At 41.7% G+C, this 19,215-nt stretch overlaps 1 protein-coding gene and 1 long non-coding RNA gene across 3 annotated transcripts; one reads left to right on the top strand and one right to left on the bottom strand.

The window, feature by feature from the left end:
• Positions 1-7,307: 7,307 nt before the first annotated feature.
• Positions 7,308-18,955, top strand: CFAP300 (cilia and flagella associated protein 300). Of its 2 annotated transcripts, XM_028726141.2 has the most exons (7): positions 7,308-7,461; positions 7,842-7,923; positions 9,016-9,088; positions 10,386-10,552; positions 12,161-12,333; positions 13,120-13,186; positions 18,358-18,955. In XM_028726141.2, the coding sequence occupies exons 1-7, from the start codon at positions 7,349-7,351 to the stop codon at positions 18,487-18,489; spliced, it is 807 nt and encodes a 268-aa protein (XP_028581974.2). In that variant the 5' UTR covers positions 7,308-7,348; the 3' UTR covers positions 18,490-18,955. The 2 variants fall into 2 exon arrangements, with proteins under 2 accessions (XP_028581974.2, XP_028581975.2); XM_028726142.2 differs by lacking the exon at positions 13,120-13,186.
• LOC114595657 (uncharacterized) lies at positions 13,287-18,361 on the bottom strand. The gene is made up of 2 exons (XR_003706309.2): positions 17,871-18,361; positions 13,287-14,527 (listed from the first exon to the last, which is right to left on the bottom strand). It is a non-coding gene; the product is annotated as an uncharacterized LOC114595657 (long non-coding RNA).
• Positions 18,956-19,215: the final 260 nt, after the last annotated feature.

The raw sequence follows: 19,215 nt of genomic DNA on the forward strand, positions 1-19,215 counted from the left end.
CTACTTACAAATAACAGCAAAATAATAGAATCTTAGAACTGTAGAGTTAGAAGGGACCCTGAGGATCATCTAGTCCAGGGGTGTCCAAGCTTTTTGCAAAGAGGGCCAGAGTTGATGAAGTAAACATGCATGAGGGCCGACCAAAGTTGAGCTTTTTTTAGGATTGAAGTTGCTGAGCTTTTTTTTAGAATTTTACCCCAGGACATATACTGCCACGGGGGCCGGATTAAATGGAACGGTGGGCCGGATTAGGCTCCCAGAATGGACTTTGGACATGCCTGATCTAGTCAAATATCCAGCTGTCCCATTCAGAGATCAAACCTGCAACATTGGAATTATCAGCACCACACTCTAACCAAATGAGCTATTCTAGGGTTTTACCAATTTCCGCCTGGACACTGCAGTATTTCGGATATGTATGGCAACCCTAAAGGCATTCAGTACAAATGCACAATACAGTGGTACCTCGGGTTAAGTACTTAACTCGTTCCGGAGGTCCGTTCTTAACCTGAAAATGTGCTTAACCTGAGGTACCACTTTAGCTAATGGGGCCTCCTGCTGCCGCCGCACAGCTGGAGCCCGATCTCTGTTCTTATCCTGAAGCAAAGTTCTTAACCTGAAGCACTATTTCTGGGTTAGCGGAGTCTATAACCTGAAGTGTATGTAACCTGAAGCGTATGTAACCCGAGGTACCACTGTACAACATAAGAAAATCAAAATAATTCAAGGCAAAGCACAAGGCAAGGTAACCAAGCATGACTTAGGCCCATTAATTTTAGTGGAAGTAATAATAATAATAATAATAATTTTTATTTATACCCCGCCCTCCCCAGCCAAGGCCGGGCTCAGGGCGGCTAACAAGCAATAATAAAAACAAGTTGAATGAATAAAACTTTAAAACAAAATTAAAATACAACATTAAAATATTGAAACATTAAAATATTAAAATGTAGCCTCATCGCAGGAGGAGAAAGGAAAAGAAAAAAGAAAGAGGGGGAGGGAATCAAATTGGCTCCAAGCCAAAGGCCAGGCGGTATAAGTATAAGCCAGTAAGCTTGTGAATACCAGTTGCTAGAAACTGCAGGATGAGAGAGTGCTGTTTGCTCAAGTCCTGCTTACATCCTTCCCATTGGTATGATCTGATTGGCCAATGTGAGAACCGGATGCAGAATCAGATGGACCACTGGCCTTATCCAGCAGGCTCATTTTGTGTTCTTACTACTTTTGCGTCAGGGTTATTCAGAATCCTCGGGTTATTCCTAGGTTCCTAGATTTCAGTGTTTTTAATCTCTCATCTGATTGTGATATGAATCTTTCAGTCAACACTTTTGTCACTTTCAGGGCATCAATCTAATGCCTTTTAAATGGAATAGCAGAGGAAGAATAAATCAGTCATGAGCTAGAGCATATATTTTTAGCTGATGTCTGCACTGAGATTCTGATACCTGATTGGAGCATATTATTTATTACACCTTCATTCATTCCAAGGGCCTAAATGGCTGCCAACTTGCTTGAGGGTTTATTTTTAAATGGTTCAATTAAATCTCTTTGCACTCTCCGCATTTCAAGGTCTTATCCTGGGTTAAATGGAGGGAACTGGGTAAAAGGCCTTTCTTAAAACACACACACACATATATAAAACATATATTGGTCCTAAGTATCTTGCAAAACCCGATTCTCAAAGACTGACTTTGGAACAAGAGAAGCTTCCAGAAGGAAGGTGTGTCATTTACCTGGTATTCAACTGGCTCCAGGGAAAATCCTTACTCTGCAAGGAATGAATTTTTTTTCTCATTAGAAAAATATAAAGCATTTCAAAGGGTTTTCTTACTATTCCTTCAACAGCCTCTTAGAACAGGGATAGCGAAGTCTCTTTAGCCTGAGGGCTGCATTCACTTTTGACCAACCCTGGGGTGGAGGGCAACACATACCAGTGGTAAAGGTAAAGGGACCCCTGACCATTAGTTCCAGTCGCAGACAACTCTGGGGTTGCGGTGCTCATCTTGCTTTACTGGCCGAGGGAGCCAACGTACAGCTTCCGGGTCATGTGTCCAGCATGACTAAGCCACTTCTGGCAAACCAGAGCAGCGTACGGAAACGCCGTTTACCTTCCTGCCGGAGTGGTACCTATTTATCCACTTGCACTCTGAGGTGCTTTCGAACTGCTAGGTTGGCAGGAGCAGGGACCGAGCAACGGGAGCTCACCCTGTTGCGGGGATTCGAACCACTGACCTTCTGATTGGCAAGTCCTAGGCTCTGTGGTTTAACCCACAGCGCCACCCAGAGCTATAGCTCCTCCCTAAAAAGCCTGTGGAGCTGAGAAGACCTAGCAGGCTGAGCAGAGGATGACATTTGGTTCCCTCTGTTTTATAACACTTCATAAACTTTCTTTGAACCAGTGTAAACAACAGACAAAGAAAACAGGATTTTGCAATAAAAGCTATTTTTGGAAAAGCTGGACAAAGAAACTGCAGGGCTTCCTGCTCAGCAGTTAAAAGAAGCAGTAGGAACACGCTTTGGAACATAGGAACATAGAAGGCCTCTGTGTACTAAGTCAGGCCATTGGCTCATCTAGTTCAGTATCATCTACACTGACTGGAAGCAGCTCAAGAGTTTCAAGCATGGGACTTTCTCAGCAGTAGCTGGAGATGCCAGGGATTAAATCTGGGGCCTTCTGCATGCATTTACCATTAGACCATGTCCCTCCCCTTTGCTTGCAGGATCCTCTTATCCCTATAGTTCAGGTGACCCAACCCACCCCAATTCCCCACTAGTCCAAAGAGTTAGCTGTGAAATCTGCAAGTGTGAGTGTAAGAAGAGTATTATTCTTATTACAGTCATACCTTGAGTTGAATGTGCTTCGGGTTGAGCGCGGGTTTTGCCACTCGCGCATGCGCAGACACTCAAAATGACATCACACGCATGCGCGGAAGCGACGAAACGCGACCCGCGCATGAGCAGACGCACCATCGCGTCTTGCGTTCCGTTCGGGATGCGAACGGGGCTCCGGAACGGATCCCGTTCGCATCCCGAGGTACCACTGTATTATTCTTTCACTCTATTCTTCCTCCCACAGAAGCCCAGGGTGGCAAAGCAGCCAAACAGTGGAATTAACAATAAAACAAACAAAAACAGTTAAAAACCATTAAGAGCATCTAAAAGCATTTTAATACAGCCGCATATCTGCACAGAGAATACTGCCGAGGTTTCTGGAAACAGTCTCTTCCAGCCATCACCTTTTGAGTGAGCATGTTTGAATTCCTCCTGAATGTTAATAATGAGGGAGATAGGTGCACTTTACTAGGGAGGACAGTTCATAAATGGGGGGCCACCCCTGAGAAGGCCCTGCCGTGGGTCAGCACCAAGCAGGCAGCGACCAGAAGCGGCAAAGTGTCCTCCACCACAGCTGCAGAAGACACACAACAGGGAAGCAACTGGAGCCCTGGTGTTAACAAGGTCAAGGGTAGCTCTGAAGTCATGGAGATCTGAATGACCCAGGACCCTTCTGTGGAAGAGCACCCACATGCATGCATTAAGGCTGACGGTGTGTGTGGTTAGAATGCATATCAGATGTGGGGGGGGGGCTACTTAATGCCATCCCTTGACTCTCACTTGTAATTTTAAGGTGTAAGTGGGGGTTGCCTAAGCCCCATGACTAGGCAGAGTAGTTAATTATGGGGGAAATTTGGGGAGGGAAGGAGCCAAATGGCAGTTGGTCCCAGCCAATAAGGCGTAGGGGACCTTTCTGTGCCAACCTTCTGTCTGACAAAGCAAGGTATAATAGCCACTGATGGAAACTCGGGGTCGGCATATCTGAAAGTAAGTGATGGAGGACAGAAACCCAGGTGAGTTTTGAAGTGTACAGATTGAGCAGCTTCTGCAGAAAGAAGACGTTTTAATTTATTTCATTCATTTCTCAACCACCCTTCCCAAGACAGTTTACAACAATTATAATAAAACCAAATAAATAAAGGTAAAGGGACCCCTGATCATTAGGTCCAGTCGCGGACAACTCTGGGGTTGCGGCGCTCATCCTGCTTTATTGCCCAAGGGAGCCGGCATACAGCTTCCGGGTCATGTGGCCAGCATGACTAAGCCGCTTCTGGCGAACCAGAGCAGTGCACGGAAGCGCCGTTTACCTTCCCACCAGAGCGGTACCTATTTATCTACTTGCACTTCATGCTTTCGAACGGCTAGGTTGGCAGGAGCAGGGACTGAGCAACAGGAGCTCACCGCGTCGCAGGGATTCGAACTGCCAACCTTCTGATCAGCAAGCCCTAGGCTCTGTGGTTTAACCCATAGCGCCACCCGCATCCCTATTAAAAACTGATTTCCTGTTTCCTTGAATCCCACCTGAGGGCTGCAAGAATCCCACCTTGCAGGCTACACCTGCAAGAACAGGTGTAGACTCACCTGTGCTTCCTGCCAACATCCTACACGTGCCCTTCCTTGGCCTTTCGCCTCCTAAGGATCTAGAACAACCAGCTGGAGAAGTGAACACACCCTGACTCAATGGCTGATCCAGCAGCTGACACAATGACTTGAGTGGGCGAAGCCTCTTGCATCTGATCTATATCTCCAAAGCTCTACAATATCTGTTCCCGTACATTATTCTTATAGAACACAATGTTCCAACTCCTTTCTGTGCAATAAAGTAACTGCTGGAAGCCAGTTGCAGCTGCAACTGCTTCAAGTGCCACTCTGATGATGCCCGAATCCATGATGACCATACTTACGTGGGATGAGCAAATTGATGGACATAACTATACCAGCAACCTCACAGGAAAAAGCTGAAATTCTAATCAATCTGTTCCTAACTGTGCTTAACGTTTATACCACCAGATCATCCCACTACCTATTACTCAGAAGTAAAAGGTAAAGGACCCCTGTACAGTTAGGTCCAGTCAAAGGCGACTATGGGGTTGCGGCACTCATCTCGCTTTCAGGCCGAGGGAGTCGGTGTTTATCCACAGACAGCCTTCTGGGTCATGTGGCCAGCATGACTAAACCCAGGCATAGCCAAACTCGGCACTCCAGATGTTTTGGGACAACAGTTCCCACCATCCCTAGCTAACAGGACCAGTGGTCAGAGATGATGGGAGTTGTAGTCCCAAAACATCTGGAGGGCCAAGTTTGCCTATGCCTAACTAAACCACTTCTGGCACAACTAGACACCGTGACAAAAACCAGAGTGCACGGAAACACCATTTACCTTCCCGCCGCAGCGATACCTATTTATCTACTTGCACTGGTGTGCTTTCAAACTGCTAGGTTGGCAAGAGCTGGGACGGAGCAATGGGAGCTCACCCCGTCACGGGGATTTGAACTGCTGACCTTCCAATCAGCAAGCCCAAGAGGCTCAGTGGTTTAGACCACAGTGCCACCCGCATCCCTACAGTGAGGCATGCTTTCAAAGAAGCATGCATTGGATTGCTGCCTTAATAAACCCTTAGTCATGCTGGCATTTTGCTTACTTTGCTAGCATGACCGATACCACTGAGCATCAGCCCAAATCAATCCAATTAAAATGTTACCAATCCCTTGGAAGGAGGAGGAGATGGGGAGAGAGAAATACTGAGTCAGGCTGTACGTGTCAGTCAAACAAAACTGGAGTAAAGGGTATATACAAAGAAACCAACAAAGTTTGTTGCCTCATTCAGAACAGGTTATGAATGACAGGGATGAGCGCAGTGGGCTTGGTAGAGGGCAGTGGCATATACCCTTAGTAGTAATGATCAGGAACAGGTTGGGGGGTGGAATAGGCCACAGGTGATGGTGTATGCAGAAAGTGCTGAAACGCTTCCACATTGATGACTCTGCATATAATAATGATGCTACTGCCAGTGTTTACTAACACTCATCAGGAAGACTCGTACGATAGTTATTTAATTCGTGCATGCTGAATTGCTTTCATAGTGTGTCTGATTTTCATAGTGACGAATCGTTATGTATATTATTTTGTTTGTTTCATAAAACGGATACACCACTTGCTTGTAAAGACAACAAACAACCTCAAAGCGGTTTACAAAAGATAAAAGAGAAAAATCAAGGGGGGAAACCATAGAATCTTAGAAGTGTCCCAAGGGTCATTGAGACCACCCCCCTGCAATGCAGGACTCTCACATATGACTGACAGATGGATACCCAACCTCTGCTTTAAAACCTCCAAGGAAGCCGAGTCCACCACTTTTGGAGGGAATCCATTCCATTGTCGAACAGCTCTTACTGTCAGAAAGTTCTTCCTGATGTTTAGCCAGAATCCTCTTTCTGGTAACTTGGAGTCACTGGTTTGGGTCATATCCCCCAGAGCAGGAGCAAATAAGCTTGCGCCATCTTCCATGTGACGACCCTTTAGATGTTTCAAAATAGCTCCTCTCAGTCTCCTCTTTTCCAGGCTAAACATACCCAACTCCCTAAACTGTTCTTTCTTCTGACAACTCTCAGAATTTTTTGCTTCAAAACATAGAAAAGGTAAAACACTCATGCAGATTAAAATTACCTCAACTTTCTAAGCACCTGGTTAGGCTTGTCTAAACAGCAATGTTTTTAGCAGGTGCAGAAAAGCGTACAGTGAAGGCGCCTGCTTGGTCTCAATAGGCAGGGGATTCCAAAGTGCAGGCGCTGCCACACTAAACCTGCAAATGTGTGTGTGTGGCAATACTTTTATTAAGACCAACTAGAATGCCACAAAACAGTGAGCAAAAAGCTGGCTTGATGTTCAAGTCATAAAATCAAGATGGAGTATCAGCTAAGGATTAGCCGTGAAGCTAAAAAAATATGAAAAAGTCAAAGAAGTCCACAATATTTTGCAAACAAATCCTCAGTAAAGATATGCTCCCTGATTTCTGAGGTTTCTAAACTTACAAATAGGTGTCGCACCTGTAGCAGCGCCAATTACACCAATGGAAGTGGCCGAGTGTGCCCATCATGTGCTATTGTGAGCATAATAGACATACAGACATAATAAATGTGTTTGTTAGTCGCTGTGTAAAACATATATAACAATGACTAACCAAAACAGGCGTGTGCATATATATCTTAAAGACTAATGAGAACACAGCAACACACAAATACGCACACACATATATACATTGAGAGAGAGCGACCAAAACTTCCTAAATGGCGAAGTATTTCCATCCACTTAAATACGGAGAAAATAGCTCGGCCGCCCCGCTCCCTACCCCCCCCCCCACCAGCTGATTGCAGATGTTAAATCTCCTGCGTTGCAGAAGCGGAACCATTGTCACCGGGCTGCTTGTTTCCTGGGGGGGCTAAAAAAAAGTGCAACGCTGAGCGGCCAGCAAGAGCGCGTTGCCATGGGAACCGCCCGCGTCCTGCAGAAGCGGCAATGGCCGCCTACGGGGAGGAAGGCGGGGAGCCCCGCTACGCTTTCCATCACCTCCCGCAAAAAAGCTTTCCAGTGCTGGAGAGCAGGGACACCCGAGACCGCCTCCTCAAGTGGTGGGGAGAAGCGGCCATTCCTTCTCCGGTTTCTCAGGCGTGCGGGGGGGGGGGGGCAGGGAAGGGGGAGGGAAAAGTGGGGTGAAAGTGCAAGATGGGGGTCACTCTTCTGGCTAGAGGCTGCCCTCAGGATTGTGGTAGGGCAAGGTGCGTTTCAGGATCAGGATTTAATCGAGAGGCTTCACTGCTGTAATTGGAAATCTTTCAGCACCAAATCCACCTCTGCTCCAGAACTTAAATCACTTTTTCAAAAAATAAAATAAAATGCCCCGTTAAAGATTCTTTTATCATCATTTTTTTACAGTGTGGAATCCCCTCATGCCTATTATTATTACATGAAGAATACAAGCCTGACGGACTTCTTTTTCTACATTCCGCAGGTCCATGGATGGCAGAATCGCTGCACAGGCATTCAGCTTTGATCAGAACTTCAAAGGCTACCAGAGGGATGATTTCATTATGGTAGTTAACCTAATCTGGTTTATTAGTCTAAAAGTGGGTTTCATACAGTTGGGAGGGACACCTAAGGGTCATCTAGGCCGACCCCAGGAATCGCATCCAAGACAGTCATCCAACCTCTTGTTTAAAAACCTCCAGTGAATGAGAGAGTCCACCAGCTTTTGAGGTAGTCTGTAGATTTATAGGGCACTTTGGAATTTTGATTAAAATGTTCAAAGTGGTGTGTAATAAATATTACTAAAACGGAAGCGGCATTAAAATATCAAATTGCTAGAAGCACAACAGGGCAAAACAGCAGCATGCATTATTTTAAATACAACCCTGGTTTTATAGACTGTTCGTTTAATTTGTGATATACAGTTGCATTTTTAAATTTTAGTTTTTCGGATATTTCATTGAATGTGGTTGTGTTTTTCTTGTTTTTATGTATACTACTTAGTGATTTCTATTATATTAAGTAAGACATGTTTATTTATTTTTAAAATACTTGTTTCTCATTTCCCACAATACTTTTTTTTGTTTGTTTGTTCACAAGAGTGCTTCTACAGGTCATTCCCATAATGTATGTGTGTTTTTTAAGGGGAAGAATACCGGTATATCCCTGTGTGAACTTGCAAACTGATTGTGTTTGCTCAGAAGCAGCTGGGCAGACCTGTCTCATTTATAGACATGGGTATAAATCCTTCTCACGTTCCAGACTTTTATCAGTGGAGTGACTTGCAGCAGTATTTCCATGAACGAAAACCCTAATTTGGTCAGCAATCTTGAATTTCAGACATTTGGAGAGGATTAGACAAATTTACAGAGGATGAAGCTGTCAATGGTTACTAGTTATTATGACTATGTAGCACCTGATGGGTCAGAGGCAGCATGTCACTGATGAACAACAACAGGAAGGGGCTGTTGTCCTCATGTCCTACTCGGGGGCTTCCTATAGACATATGTTTGGCTAGTGGGAAATATAGGACTGGTAGACCTCTGGTGCAGGGCCCCTTTATCGTCTTAAATCAAGCCAAAGCCACCTTATTTGATACATGCATCAAATTGGATAATAGAATCTGTTTAACTGCCAATTGTTATTGACTCTACTTCCAGGCCTTTTTTAATCATCCAGATGTTAACAGCAATTTGAAATTGATTTCCCCTTCTGGACAATGGACTACATTAGGTAAAATAACAACTTTGATACAACTTCTCTTTTAAATCCGTTTTCAGTGTGATAATTCCTTTTCCTCTGCAAAATGACTTGCTGGTTCTAATGATGGTGTGATTGGTAGCGGTTATTTATATATTGCTGTTCAGGATACAGATCCTTCCAACACGCTTATACCAAAGTAGCATGAAGATACATTCATAAAATGACAATGAACCATATTAAAAGATTGTTAAATATTAAGTAACAATAATCAAACTTTTATTTAAATCCCTACTGTTGCTTGTGGTCTGTTAAAACATTTCTAGGTGAGTTTACCGTTGAAAGTTGATGTAAAATGTATTAAACTTATATGATGAACATTACTGCCTGCATTTGCAGACATTAATGCATTGTCAGCTGTTTCCCTTTCATCTTAGTCTCTTCAAAAAAGTTCCTGATTTATTTATCTTTAAGATAGCCTTTAAGGTGTTTGGTTTTTTTTTGGAGACTGAGTAAAAGTACCTCCTTCTGCAATGACATTTTATTGCTTCCTTTTTGTGGTTTCCTCAGCTTTGATACTACTGAATAATTTTATATGAGCTGTTCATAATTATTTCATAATTGAAAATTGGGCAAGAGAACACTTGCATATTTCCTGTTCATTCCAGTCCAGTGAACAGAAGTTCTAAGAAGTTCCAAGCTGATCATACCCAATGTGTGCTTGTTACATTTGCATACTGCTCTTCCTCAGGGCAACATTTTAGCCTGTGGTTAGACTGAGAGATAAGTGATCTACAAAGGCCACCCTACTGGGAATGGAACTACAGTACTTACAAAGAACATGAGAATGCTGTTGAAAATGGTGTATCTATGTAACCCCCCTTCCACCCCATAGTGTCTAGTTCCATCTACCCTGTGTCCTCACGTCACAACATTTCACATTTCCTCACGCCTGCACCATTTCATTGGCTGCTTCACATTAAAATAACTTCACCATCTGCTGGACTAGACATTAGGGAAGAGGGAAGAATTCTACACCAAGTTGGGGTTTTTGCCAACTTTTGTATGCTTTGTGACCTGCTTGTAATTGCGTTGGAATTTATCTTGCTTTCTCTTCACCAAACTCTATCCCTATTCCACCACACTGGGTCTAAAGGTAGTCATATTTTTCTTATGTAGTAATTTGGGAAACATTTCAACAGGTTTAAAATATTCCAAATTAAAATGTAACCTTGATAGTATTAAGCCACTTTGTTCAGATATGAAAATATAATCTTGCAGATTCGTAAATGCTATTGTGATTGTTCATTTGATTTCTGCCATGTTTCAGATACCACTGTGAGAAAAATTGATGTCAAGAATATTCTGTGCAAGCAAGTTTCCATGTCATTTTTTGACCGATTATACTGTAAAGGGGTTGTTCGAGAAAGTGGAAGTATTGTAAAGTGTTTTGATGAATATCACGATGATATTCTCATTGCTGATGAGTTAAGAAAGGTTAGTGCAAGTGTAGTTAACATCTGTCTTCTGTCTATTATTATTTTATAGTTTAATTATCATTTATTAGTCACTTTTTCTTGCCAGGACAGCCACATAGTTATCACAGCTAATATTGATAGCCTCCATATGGATCTTGTGTTCATAAACAGCACTAAATCCCAAAGTGTTTCCTTTCAATTTTGCTATCATCTGATGATGTCAGCATGTAGTTTCAGAGAACTGCATTTTGCAGCCAGTTTTATTACATATTGCGAAATATACAAGCCTTTTAGGCTTGGAGCATACTCATACTCCTCCCTTTGACCAATTGTGGTGCAGAACAAGAAATTCACTTGCTCAGTTCCTTTTTGCCTCCGCAGAGTCAAAACCTGCTTGAGGTTCAGGAAGTGTTTCTATGTCCAAAAAAAGCTCTTCGTGATAAAATTATAACACGCTACTGCATCTTGACTGATGGTTACCTGCCTTGGTTTTGTGGGCTGGTTTATATAGACATTGCCCTTGAGGAAGACTGATAACTTAAGATGTGCTAGAGCAGTGAATAGCCGGTGGCTCTCTAGATGTTGTTGGACTTAAGCCAGTGGCAGACTTTGGGTACGGTGCAATGCTAAAATTCAGCACCCTCCACCTCTAATGTTCCATTCTATAGCATTGTTTTGGCACCCCCTGCAGCGCAGTGCCTAATGCAACCACACCAGTCACGACACTTGTCAGGACCCAATGTCCGTGATGTTAACTCTTTATTCAGAGAAACAAAACAGATCAGTCTTAGTGGTCACAGCAATGCTTCCCAGTCTTGCCCTAATGAAGCCACTGCAAGGATTGCTTCCCACCACTCTCTAGGGCTCCTTCCCTGGTTCCATCCTCAGCAAACTGATGCTTCATCGCCTTTTATCTCATTGCTCCACACTTTTCATTTCTCTGCGTGTTCTGGAAGACGGCAGTAGGAAACTGGTCGCAGCAGGAGGGGGAGACTCCCTGGATTCTTCAGCAGTCTGCCTCATCCCTCCCTCCCTCCCTCCCTCCCTCCCTCCTCCTGCCTCAATGAGTCTGGACTGCCCTCTGCCACAGTCTCTTCCTGCCCACTAAAGCCTGTTGCCTCTTCAGCTTCCAGCACCTCCTCCTCCCAGTCTGCTCTCTTCTTCCTCTGACCACGCATCATCGTCCCACCATCCATCTCCCAGCTGCTGCCTCCCACTACTACTCTGCATCCAGCCAGTCCATGACACCACCCTAGAACCTCCTTTGTTTAATCATGGCAGAGGACACTGAATTTCCGGGGTGGGGGGATGTTTTCTAGCAACTGGTGACTTTTTTTGATGGGGCTATTTCCTGTTGACATATGTTTCAAAGCTGATGGCAGCTGTGCAGTTTGGTCAGTGATCGGGCCAGATTGTGGTCTGGATTCCCTGCTGCAGTACTGCATACTTTTCTTTTTTTAACTATACTCAAATTAATTACCAAATTTATTGCATATATATATATATATATATATATATATATATATATAAACAGAAACCACTGGGAATACAAAATAATGTCTTTTTGTAATATAATATATAAAACATTATCCATATTACATTGCCTTTCCTCCTTGTCTCATGATAGGTACTTCTACTGGAAGATTCAGACCACTATGACTTATTTAGCCATTTAGACCGGGAGGAATTTCTCTTCTGTCTTTTTAAGCATCTTTGCCTTGGAGGAGCTCTTTGTCAATATGAAGATGAACTTGGTCCATACTTAGAAACCACAAAGGCTTTATATAAAGAACTTGTGAGGTGAATATGTTTTTGCTTTTTTTAATGTGAATCTGATTTACTTACTTGTTTTACTTGTTGGTGTGATCATGGAAGGTGCTCTGGGGCAGGTTTCAGCTTTGCAATGGCATCATATATATGATCTAAGCAGGGCTGGGCAGGAAGCAAGTTTGCAATGCTAGTATAAATGCCTAGTCTATTCCTTGTCATCTTATAAGGAACAACCTTGTCCACAGAAGATATGGGTAGAAGCTGGCTCCCAGGTAGAAAGCATACCCAATAAGGTTTATGAGTGTGATCCTATTCTAGCAACCTGCAAATTGAGCAGCAACATACAGAATTCCACTCCCACCCTTGCCATGGCTAGTTGGAGCACCAGTCCAAAAAGAAGCTTGGGAATAAGGGGTTCACAACATACTCTAAAAATCTTCTGGAGTCATTTTCCTCCCTTTCCTTTTCATTTCTTAATTCCACCTTTTCCTCCGTTTGCCCACTCAGATCTCCCAACACAGCTTAAAGCGGTAACACCCTTAGCAAGACAGTGTTCACTCTTGGCTGCCATGACATTTTTCAATATTTTCCCACCCACTTGCTAGCCACTCTCTTCTGGAAGCTTTCCTTTCTCTTTTTCTATTATGTTTCATGTTTTCACTTGTTGTTCTACTCCTTCTTTGACCCTGAAGATCTCGTATGATCTTGTGTTCTATTAACTCTTTAGCTGCCAATCCACACAGTCTGTCTTGCACTGTAAGTTCTGACTGTTCCAGATGTCATTATTAAAACAGTTTATACTTTTTTGAATTTCAGTGTTCAAAAGGATCCTGAAACTAAGGAAATAAAAATAATATCTACCATTTTTAAAGTCTGCGCTTATGTAAGTATTTAATTAGGAGGAGGGGTACTAATCATATAACCAAAAATATTTTCAGATATAAATTTCAAGCAAATTATGAAAAAAGACAGTCAAGCAAACACTGTTTGGGCATGATCAAGCCACAGCAAAGTACTTTTACATCCCATTGATTTTGATGGGTGAAATTGTTGTTATAACACTAAGCACTTAAGAACAAAAATTCACAGGAAATGTTATACACACAAAAATGCAACTTTCAGTAACCATAATCTTTCAAAGACCTTGTTGAAGATAAAATCATAAACAAAAATCTTTACAGATAGCTGAGAAGTCATCCAACAAAATTCTGCATCTATTGACTACTTTAGTTCGAATTTTTAGAACATTTCAAAACCATAATTTGACTTGGGTGACAAACCATGTTTCTTCTTATTGTCAAAAAAAGACATAAAATTTATTAGAAATGGTTGTTGTATTGCTTTTTCTCCTTTAAATCTTGCTAACATGTTAGTTTAGACATTGAAACAAACTTCTTATGGCCAAAATGGGAGAGGTAAACATGTGCTAGGATCACTCCCATCAAAACCAATGAGACATAAAAGTGCATAACTTTTGCTGAACCATGAGGATTTTTCTGCAAGATTTTAAAATTATTTTTTCCTCAGTTTTTACATAACACTTTAAGAATGAGAACTACGATGGGTATTTGTACTTTTAGCTATGTTGACATCCAATATATTACAGCACTTGATTGCATCCACTATTACAACTTACTTTTGTAAATCTGAGGACCATCTTGATGTGATTGTATAAATGGATGTTGCAGATTTGGACGTAACCTTTTCTATTTACACAACAATCTTCCAAGGTAAACTGGGTACAGTGGTACCTCGCAAGACAAATGCCTCGCAAGACGAAAGGGTTTTTGGTTTTTTGAGTTGCTTCGCAAGACGATTTTCCCTATGGGCTTGCTTCGCAAGACGGAAACATCTTGGAAGTTCGTTTCCTTTTTCTTAAAACCGTTAATACAGTTGCGACTTGACTTCGAGGAGCAACTCATAGCACGCGGTGTGGTAGCCTTTTTTGAGGTTTTTGAAGACTTTGGTGATTTTTGAAGCTTTTCCAAAACTTTTCCGACACCGTGCTTCGCAAGACGAAAAAATCGCAAGGCGGAAAAACTCGCGGAACGAATTAATTTCGTCTTGCGAGGCACCACTGTATTGTGCTTATGATCAGAAAATCTATTTAAGGATACAGTTGCATTTCTGTCCTGCTTCTGTTTTGGAGTTGTTCTTTGATAAATTTCTCTTCAATGTCATCAAGTGCTTGTGGGAACCCAGCCATGAGTCATTCTATCTAAGTCTACATCCGAAAATAAGAAATAGAAAATGACAAATATTCTAGTCGTAAGACACAGGTGAAAGAAAGCTGTCTTGGTCACTCTTGCTATGTGATTTTTTAACAACAGCTGAGAATCTAACCTTAGTCCCAGAGTGCAAATCATGTAACAAATGGTTGACCACCCACCTGCAGACAAAGAGGATGATAAAAGGTTTTCTTTTTAAAATGATAGATTCTTTTATAATTCAGTGGAAACTTTGCTGAATAGGACTGTATAATAGCTATATAATGATGTTTGGCTCATCATTCTGCTAATCATCAACCCAACCCATTTCTCAAGATTTCAATCCACTGTGAACATTATTATCATTTATAGTACTGTGAGCCTTAAGTACAAATGATGCTGCTTTATACCAACACAGACCGTCAATCCATCTAGTTAAGTATTGCCTGTAGTGCCAGGCAGTGGCTTTCTAGAGAGAGGGGGTCTTTTCTAGCTGTGCCTACAGATGCCAGGGGATTAAAGTTGGCACCTGTTGCATGCAGAGCACTCCATTCCCCTCACAAAGCTACAATAACCAGAGTGGTTGAACAATCAATGCCTCTTCCCAGCGAACTCTGGAAATTATAGTTCCGTGAGGGGAGTAGAGATCTAACAATTATCAGCAACCTTAACTATAGTTCCCAGTATTTTTTTGGAGGAAGCCGTGACTCTTTAAATTGGTATAATATTGCATTAAATGTATTGTGCAGATGGTGCCTCTGTTTAAATTATATTGGGCGTCTTCAATGATAGTCTTAGTCAGAGCAGACGTATTGAAAATAATTTCAGTGGGGCTGCTCTGAGTAGAATTAGATGGACCCAACCCAATATTTCTAACTGCATTTATACATATAAATTAGAATATGCAAATTTTGTGCACACCTGTTTCCAATTTTTGCCCTCTTTCTTCCTCGGGCAATGGACAATGCAGTAAGTGGGGGGGGGGGATTCTATTTTGCCTGGCCACAAACATCTTCAGATACCAGAATTTCAAGGACTTTACATAGACTGAACACATTTCTCAAAAAGGCAAATCAGACAAAGAATTTCATTTTAATCTATGGTTTTAAAAGTATTCCGCTATGGGGAAAAGCAAGGTATTTTTATGGCTTCCATGTCAAACTGGATTTCAATATAGGTAGCTTCAAATAAAATGCATACCTATAGAATTTTAAATGCTGCCAATCAGATAAAGAAAGCCCATTCAAAAAAAACAGTTTCTCCTTTTTTAAGGACTAGCATTTGCCTTTCTAAGTAGCATGTGAAAATGCCCTTAGTTTACTTCCCTAAGGAAAGAGAATGATAGTCACTTATTTGTAGTTTGCATGTCAATGAGATAAAAAAACGGAGTTGCATACCTTAATGGTTATACATCTAAGAAAAACTTAAGAACAACTTAAGAACAGCTTTAGAAATTGTGAGACACTGTAAAACTCTTAAGTTAGATTCAGTAAAAGATAATGATAATATTTATTTATTTATACCCCACCCATCTGGCTGGGTTTCCAGATTCAGTTGATATGAGGGTTAGAAGATAACACTAGTATTTGAGGTTTGGTTTTGCAAAAACAGAGTACCTCTACAGCTATAGATTTTGCATTTCCCTAAGCAAAACTTTGATTTGGATACTGCTAAAATCAGCACCCAGCGTGCCTGAAGAACCAGCATTTTGATAGTGTGCACAGCTAGCAGATTTGAAGTTCAGAGTTAATTTATTTTACTCTGTCTCTACCAAAAGGTCCAATGCAACTAGCAAACTTGATAATAAGATATCAAAACCTTCTATTGCAAAATGTATAAAAGGTATAAAAGCCATGAGATAAGACATAAGCTATAATAATAGGAAAAGGCCATGTTAATCAAAATGGTAACAGATGAGTATCCTTAAAAGAGCTACCAAAAGAGTTGTAGAAAGGCATCTCTAAAGAGGATGACCTTTGCCATCCAGCAAAACACCATAAGAGGAGGGCAACCAAAATGGTCAAAGGCCAGGAAACGATGCCTTATGAGGAACGGCTAAGGGAGCTGGGCATGTTTAGCCTGGAGAAGAGGAGGTTAAGGGGTGATATGATAGCCATGTTCAAATATACAAAAGGATGTCATATAGAGGAGGGAGAAAGGTTGTTTTCTGCTGCTCCAGAGAAGCGGACACGGAGCAATGGATCCAAACTACAAGAAAGAAGATTCCACCTAAACATTAGGAAGAACTTCCTGACAGTAAGAGCTGTTCGACAGTGGAATTTGCTGCCAAGGAGTGTGGTGGAGTCTCCTTCTTTGGAGGTCTTTAAGCAGAGGCTTGACAACCATATGTCAGGAGTGCTCTGATGGTGTTTCCTGCTTGGCAGGGGGTTGGACTCGATGGCCCTTGTGGTCTATTCCAACTCTATGATTCTATGATAAGAGGGATCAGTAGTATTTCAACTATTATTTCTCATGACAGAATGTCCTTACCCAACGCTGCACCCTCCACTTATTTTTATACTACTGTATTTAATATAATATGGTGTAGCCATTTCTATTTTAAAGTGTATGTGTGTTTGTGTGCGTGCATGGGGGCGGGAGGCGGAGAAATAAGAAACTGATGTAAATGGGCAGCAGTTTTGTCCCAAATAATCAGGAATAATTATAGTATGTAGCAAAAACTTACTCAGATTTGTTAGCATAGTAGTAGAGTTAGATTCAGGAAACCCATAATTAGGAGCAATTTAGCAATCTGTTTAGAATGTTCCTTTGACCAATAGGGCCTAAAAAGACTTGTGTGACACTCAAAGAGACACTGCATCCTTCTTGGTCTTACCTGCAAAGTCAAGAAACCCAGATCAGCACTGTTGCTCTCCCTGATTCCCCTACTAAAAACTAATTTACTGCATTGGCCCGAATATAAGCCACACCCGAAAATAAGCCACTCCATTCCTCGCTGCTCCTGGCTGCATACTGGTGTGTGTGTGTTAGGATTCATTCCCTGTGCTTGCAGTCATGGGATTGTTTTTATCACATGACGGTGTATGTTTTCATTCCACATAGTGGGAAGTGACAGAGACAGGATGTTTGTATTACTGTGTTCCGTGATGTAGGACGCTTGTCTTTGTCTCTCTCTCTTTCCTCTTTGATGCTGATGAGGGAGTTCCTGGTGCTGTTTGCCCCGTGCTCCTGGCTGCAAACCGTAAGCGGCGCTTTACCTTTTCACGGTCGGAATTTGGGGGGAAAGTGAGGCTTATATTCATACCAATTCGGTATTTTTGCCCCTGCTGTTGAAAGACATTAATCAGTGCTGTAGTAGCGCTCCTTGTAGTCCCACAACTGACAGTACAGCACCTTTACCTGCAATATTTCTGGCTCTCCACTGGGTGATATTTGCCTGGAAAGGATGCTTCCACGGTCCCCTTTCATGCAGCAGTTCTTGTTAAGAGATGGAGACAGCTCTGGCTTTGGACTTAGTTCTGCCAGCCCTCTCCCATTAACTGCAGTCTCTTGTCTCCTCTCTTTCCTCCTCAGCTGCCTCTGTTCCCTATATAGCAGAAATGTGGGCAGGGGAAACGTGAGACAACTGACCACTACCAGTCCAAGCCACTTCCAGCCCGGTTGTGCTGATAATCTTTTCAGATTACCTGCAGTGCAGAGCTGATGTGATGAGCCCTAATAGTATCTGATCTCCCACATGTGGTTTACTGAAACAAGCCAAATTCAAACAGAACAGAGCCAAAGAGCTGTGCATGGGATTCCATTTAAGTCAGGCTTTGTAGTGTCCAGGATGAATTTGTATCACACATTAGTACCTTATATTAATGCTAAATATTTTGTCTTCTAGGATGCTCATGGCCTTTGTTACCCTTCATCCAACATCCATGAACAGAATTTTGCCTATTTGATTGTGAATCCTTTGAAACGACACATCTATGTTTTGTACCACTCCTTTGGTGAAGCTTGTTTTTATAATTGACTCTCTTCTCAGATATATTTGATTATTAGAGGGGTGGTTATTTTAAAAAAGTGTAACTTTAATGAATTATATTAATATTTAATAAATAATAACTTGTCAAGATTCTGATTTACAGTGAAATCTATTTTACCTAGACATTGGGCACTGATGTTGATTTTGCACACATGCTATTTGTATTATTGTTGAAAACTGTAAGGCCATACCAATACTTGCAGAATATATTCTCTAAAATGTTTTGGTGCTCCTGTATTGACTAATATTCTGCTGTTACAAAGTTTTCTTTTTAAAACTAGGTTGTTGCATTGATACATTTTAACTTTATTTATTTTATATTTTTAAAAAACTAGCTTAATAAATTGCTGATTGAAAAAAGAGCCTGTATTATTTCCTAAACATGTTTTGGAGTATGGAATGTCCATCTATATTTTTCTAACTATTAAAGAGGTGTAACATTTCCAAACTCTTATTCCTGTGAGAAAGAAGTCTCTTATTTTGAGATAAATGGATGCACTTTGAAAGGGATATTGTGATTCTGTCAGTCCAATTTGCAAGCTCTGATTACTTTTCTTGACTACTCTTAACGCACCCTTGAAGACAGTATGGAAACTGCAGCTAGCACAAAATGGTGGTATGAGGGTACTGATTGGCACAGCCATTTAAAACCTGTTCTACAGGATCTGCACTGGCTGCCTATATTGTAGTATGTCCAATTCAAGGTATGGATGT

The sequence above is a fragment of the Podarcis muralis genome, chromosome 4, assembly GCF_964188315.1.
Source record: "Podarcis muralis chromosome 4, rPodMur119.hap1.1, whole genome shotgun sequence".
Lineage (NCBI taxonomy): Eukaryota > Metazoa > Chordata > Lepidosauria > Squamata > Lacertidae > Podarcis > Podarcis muralis.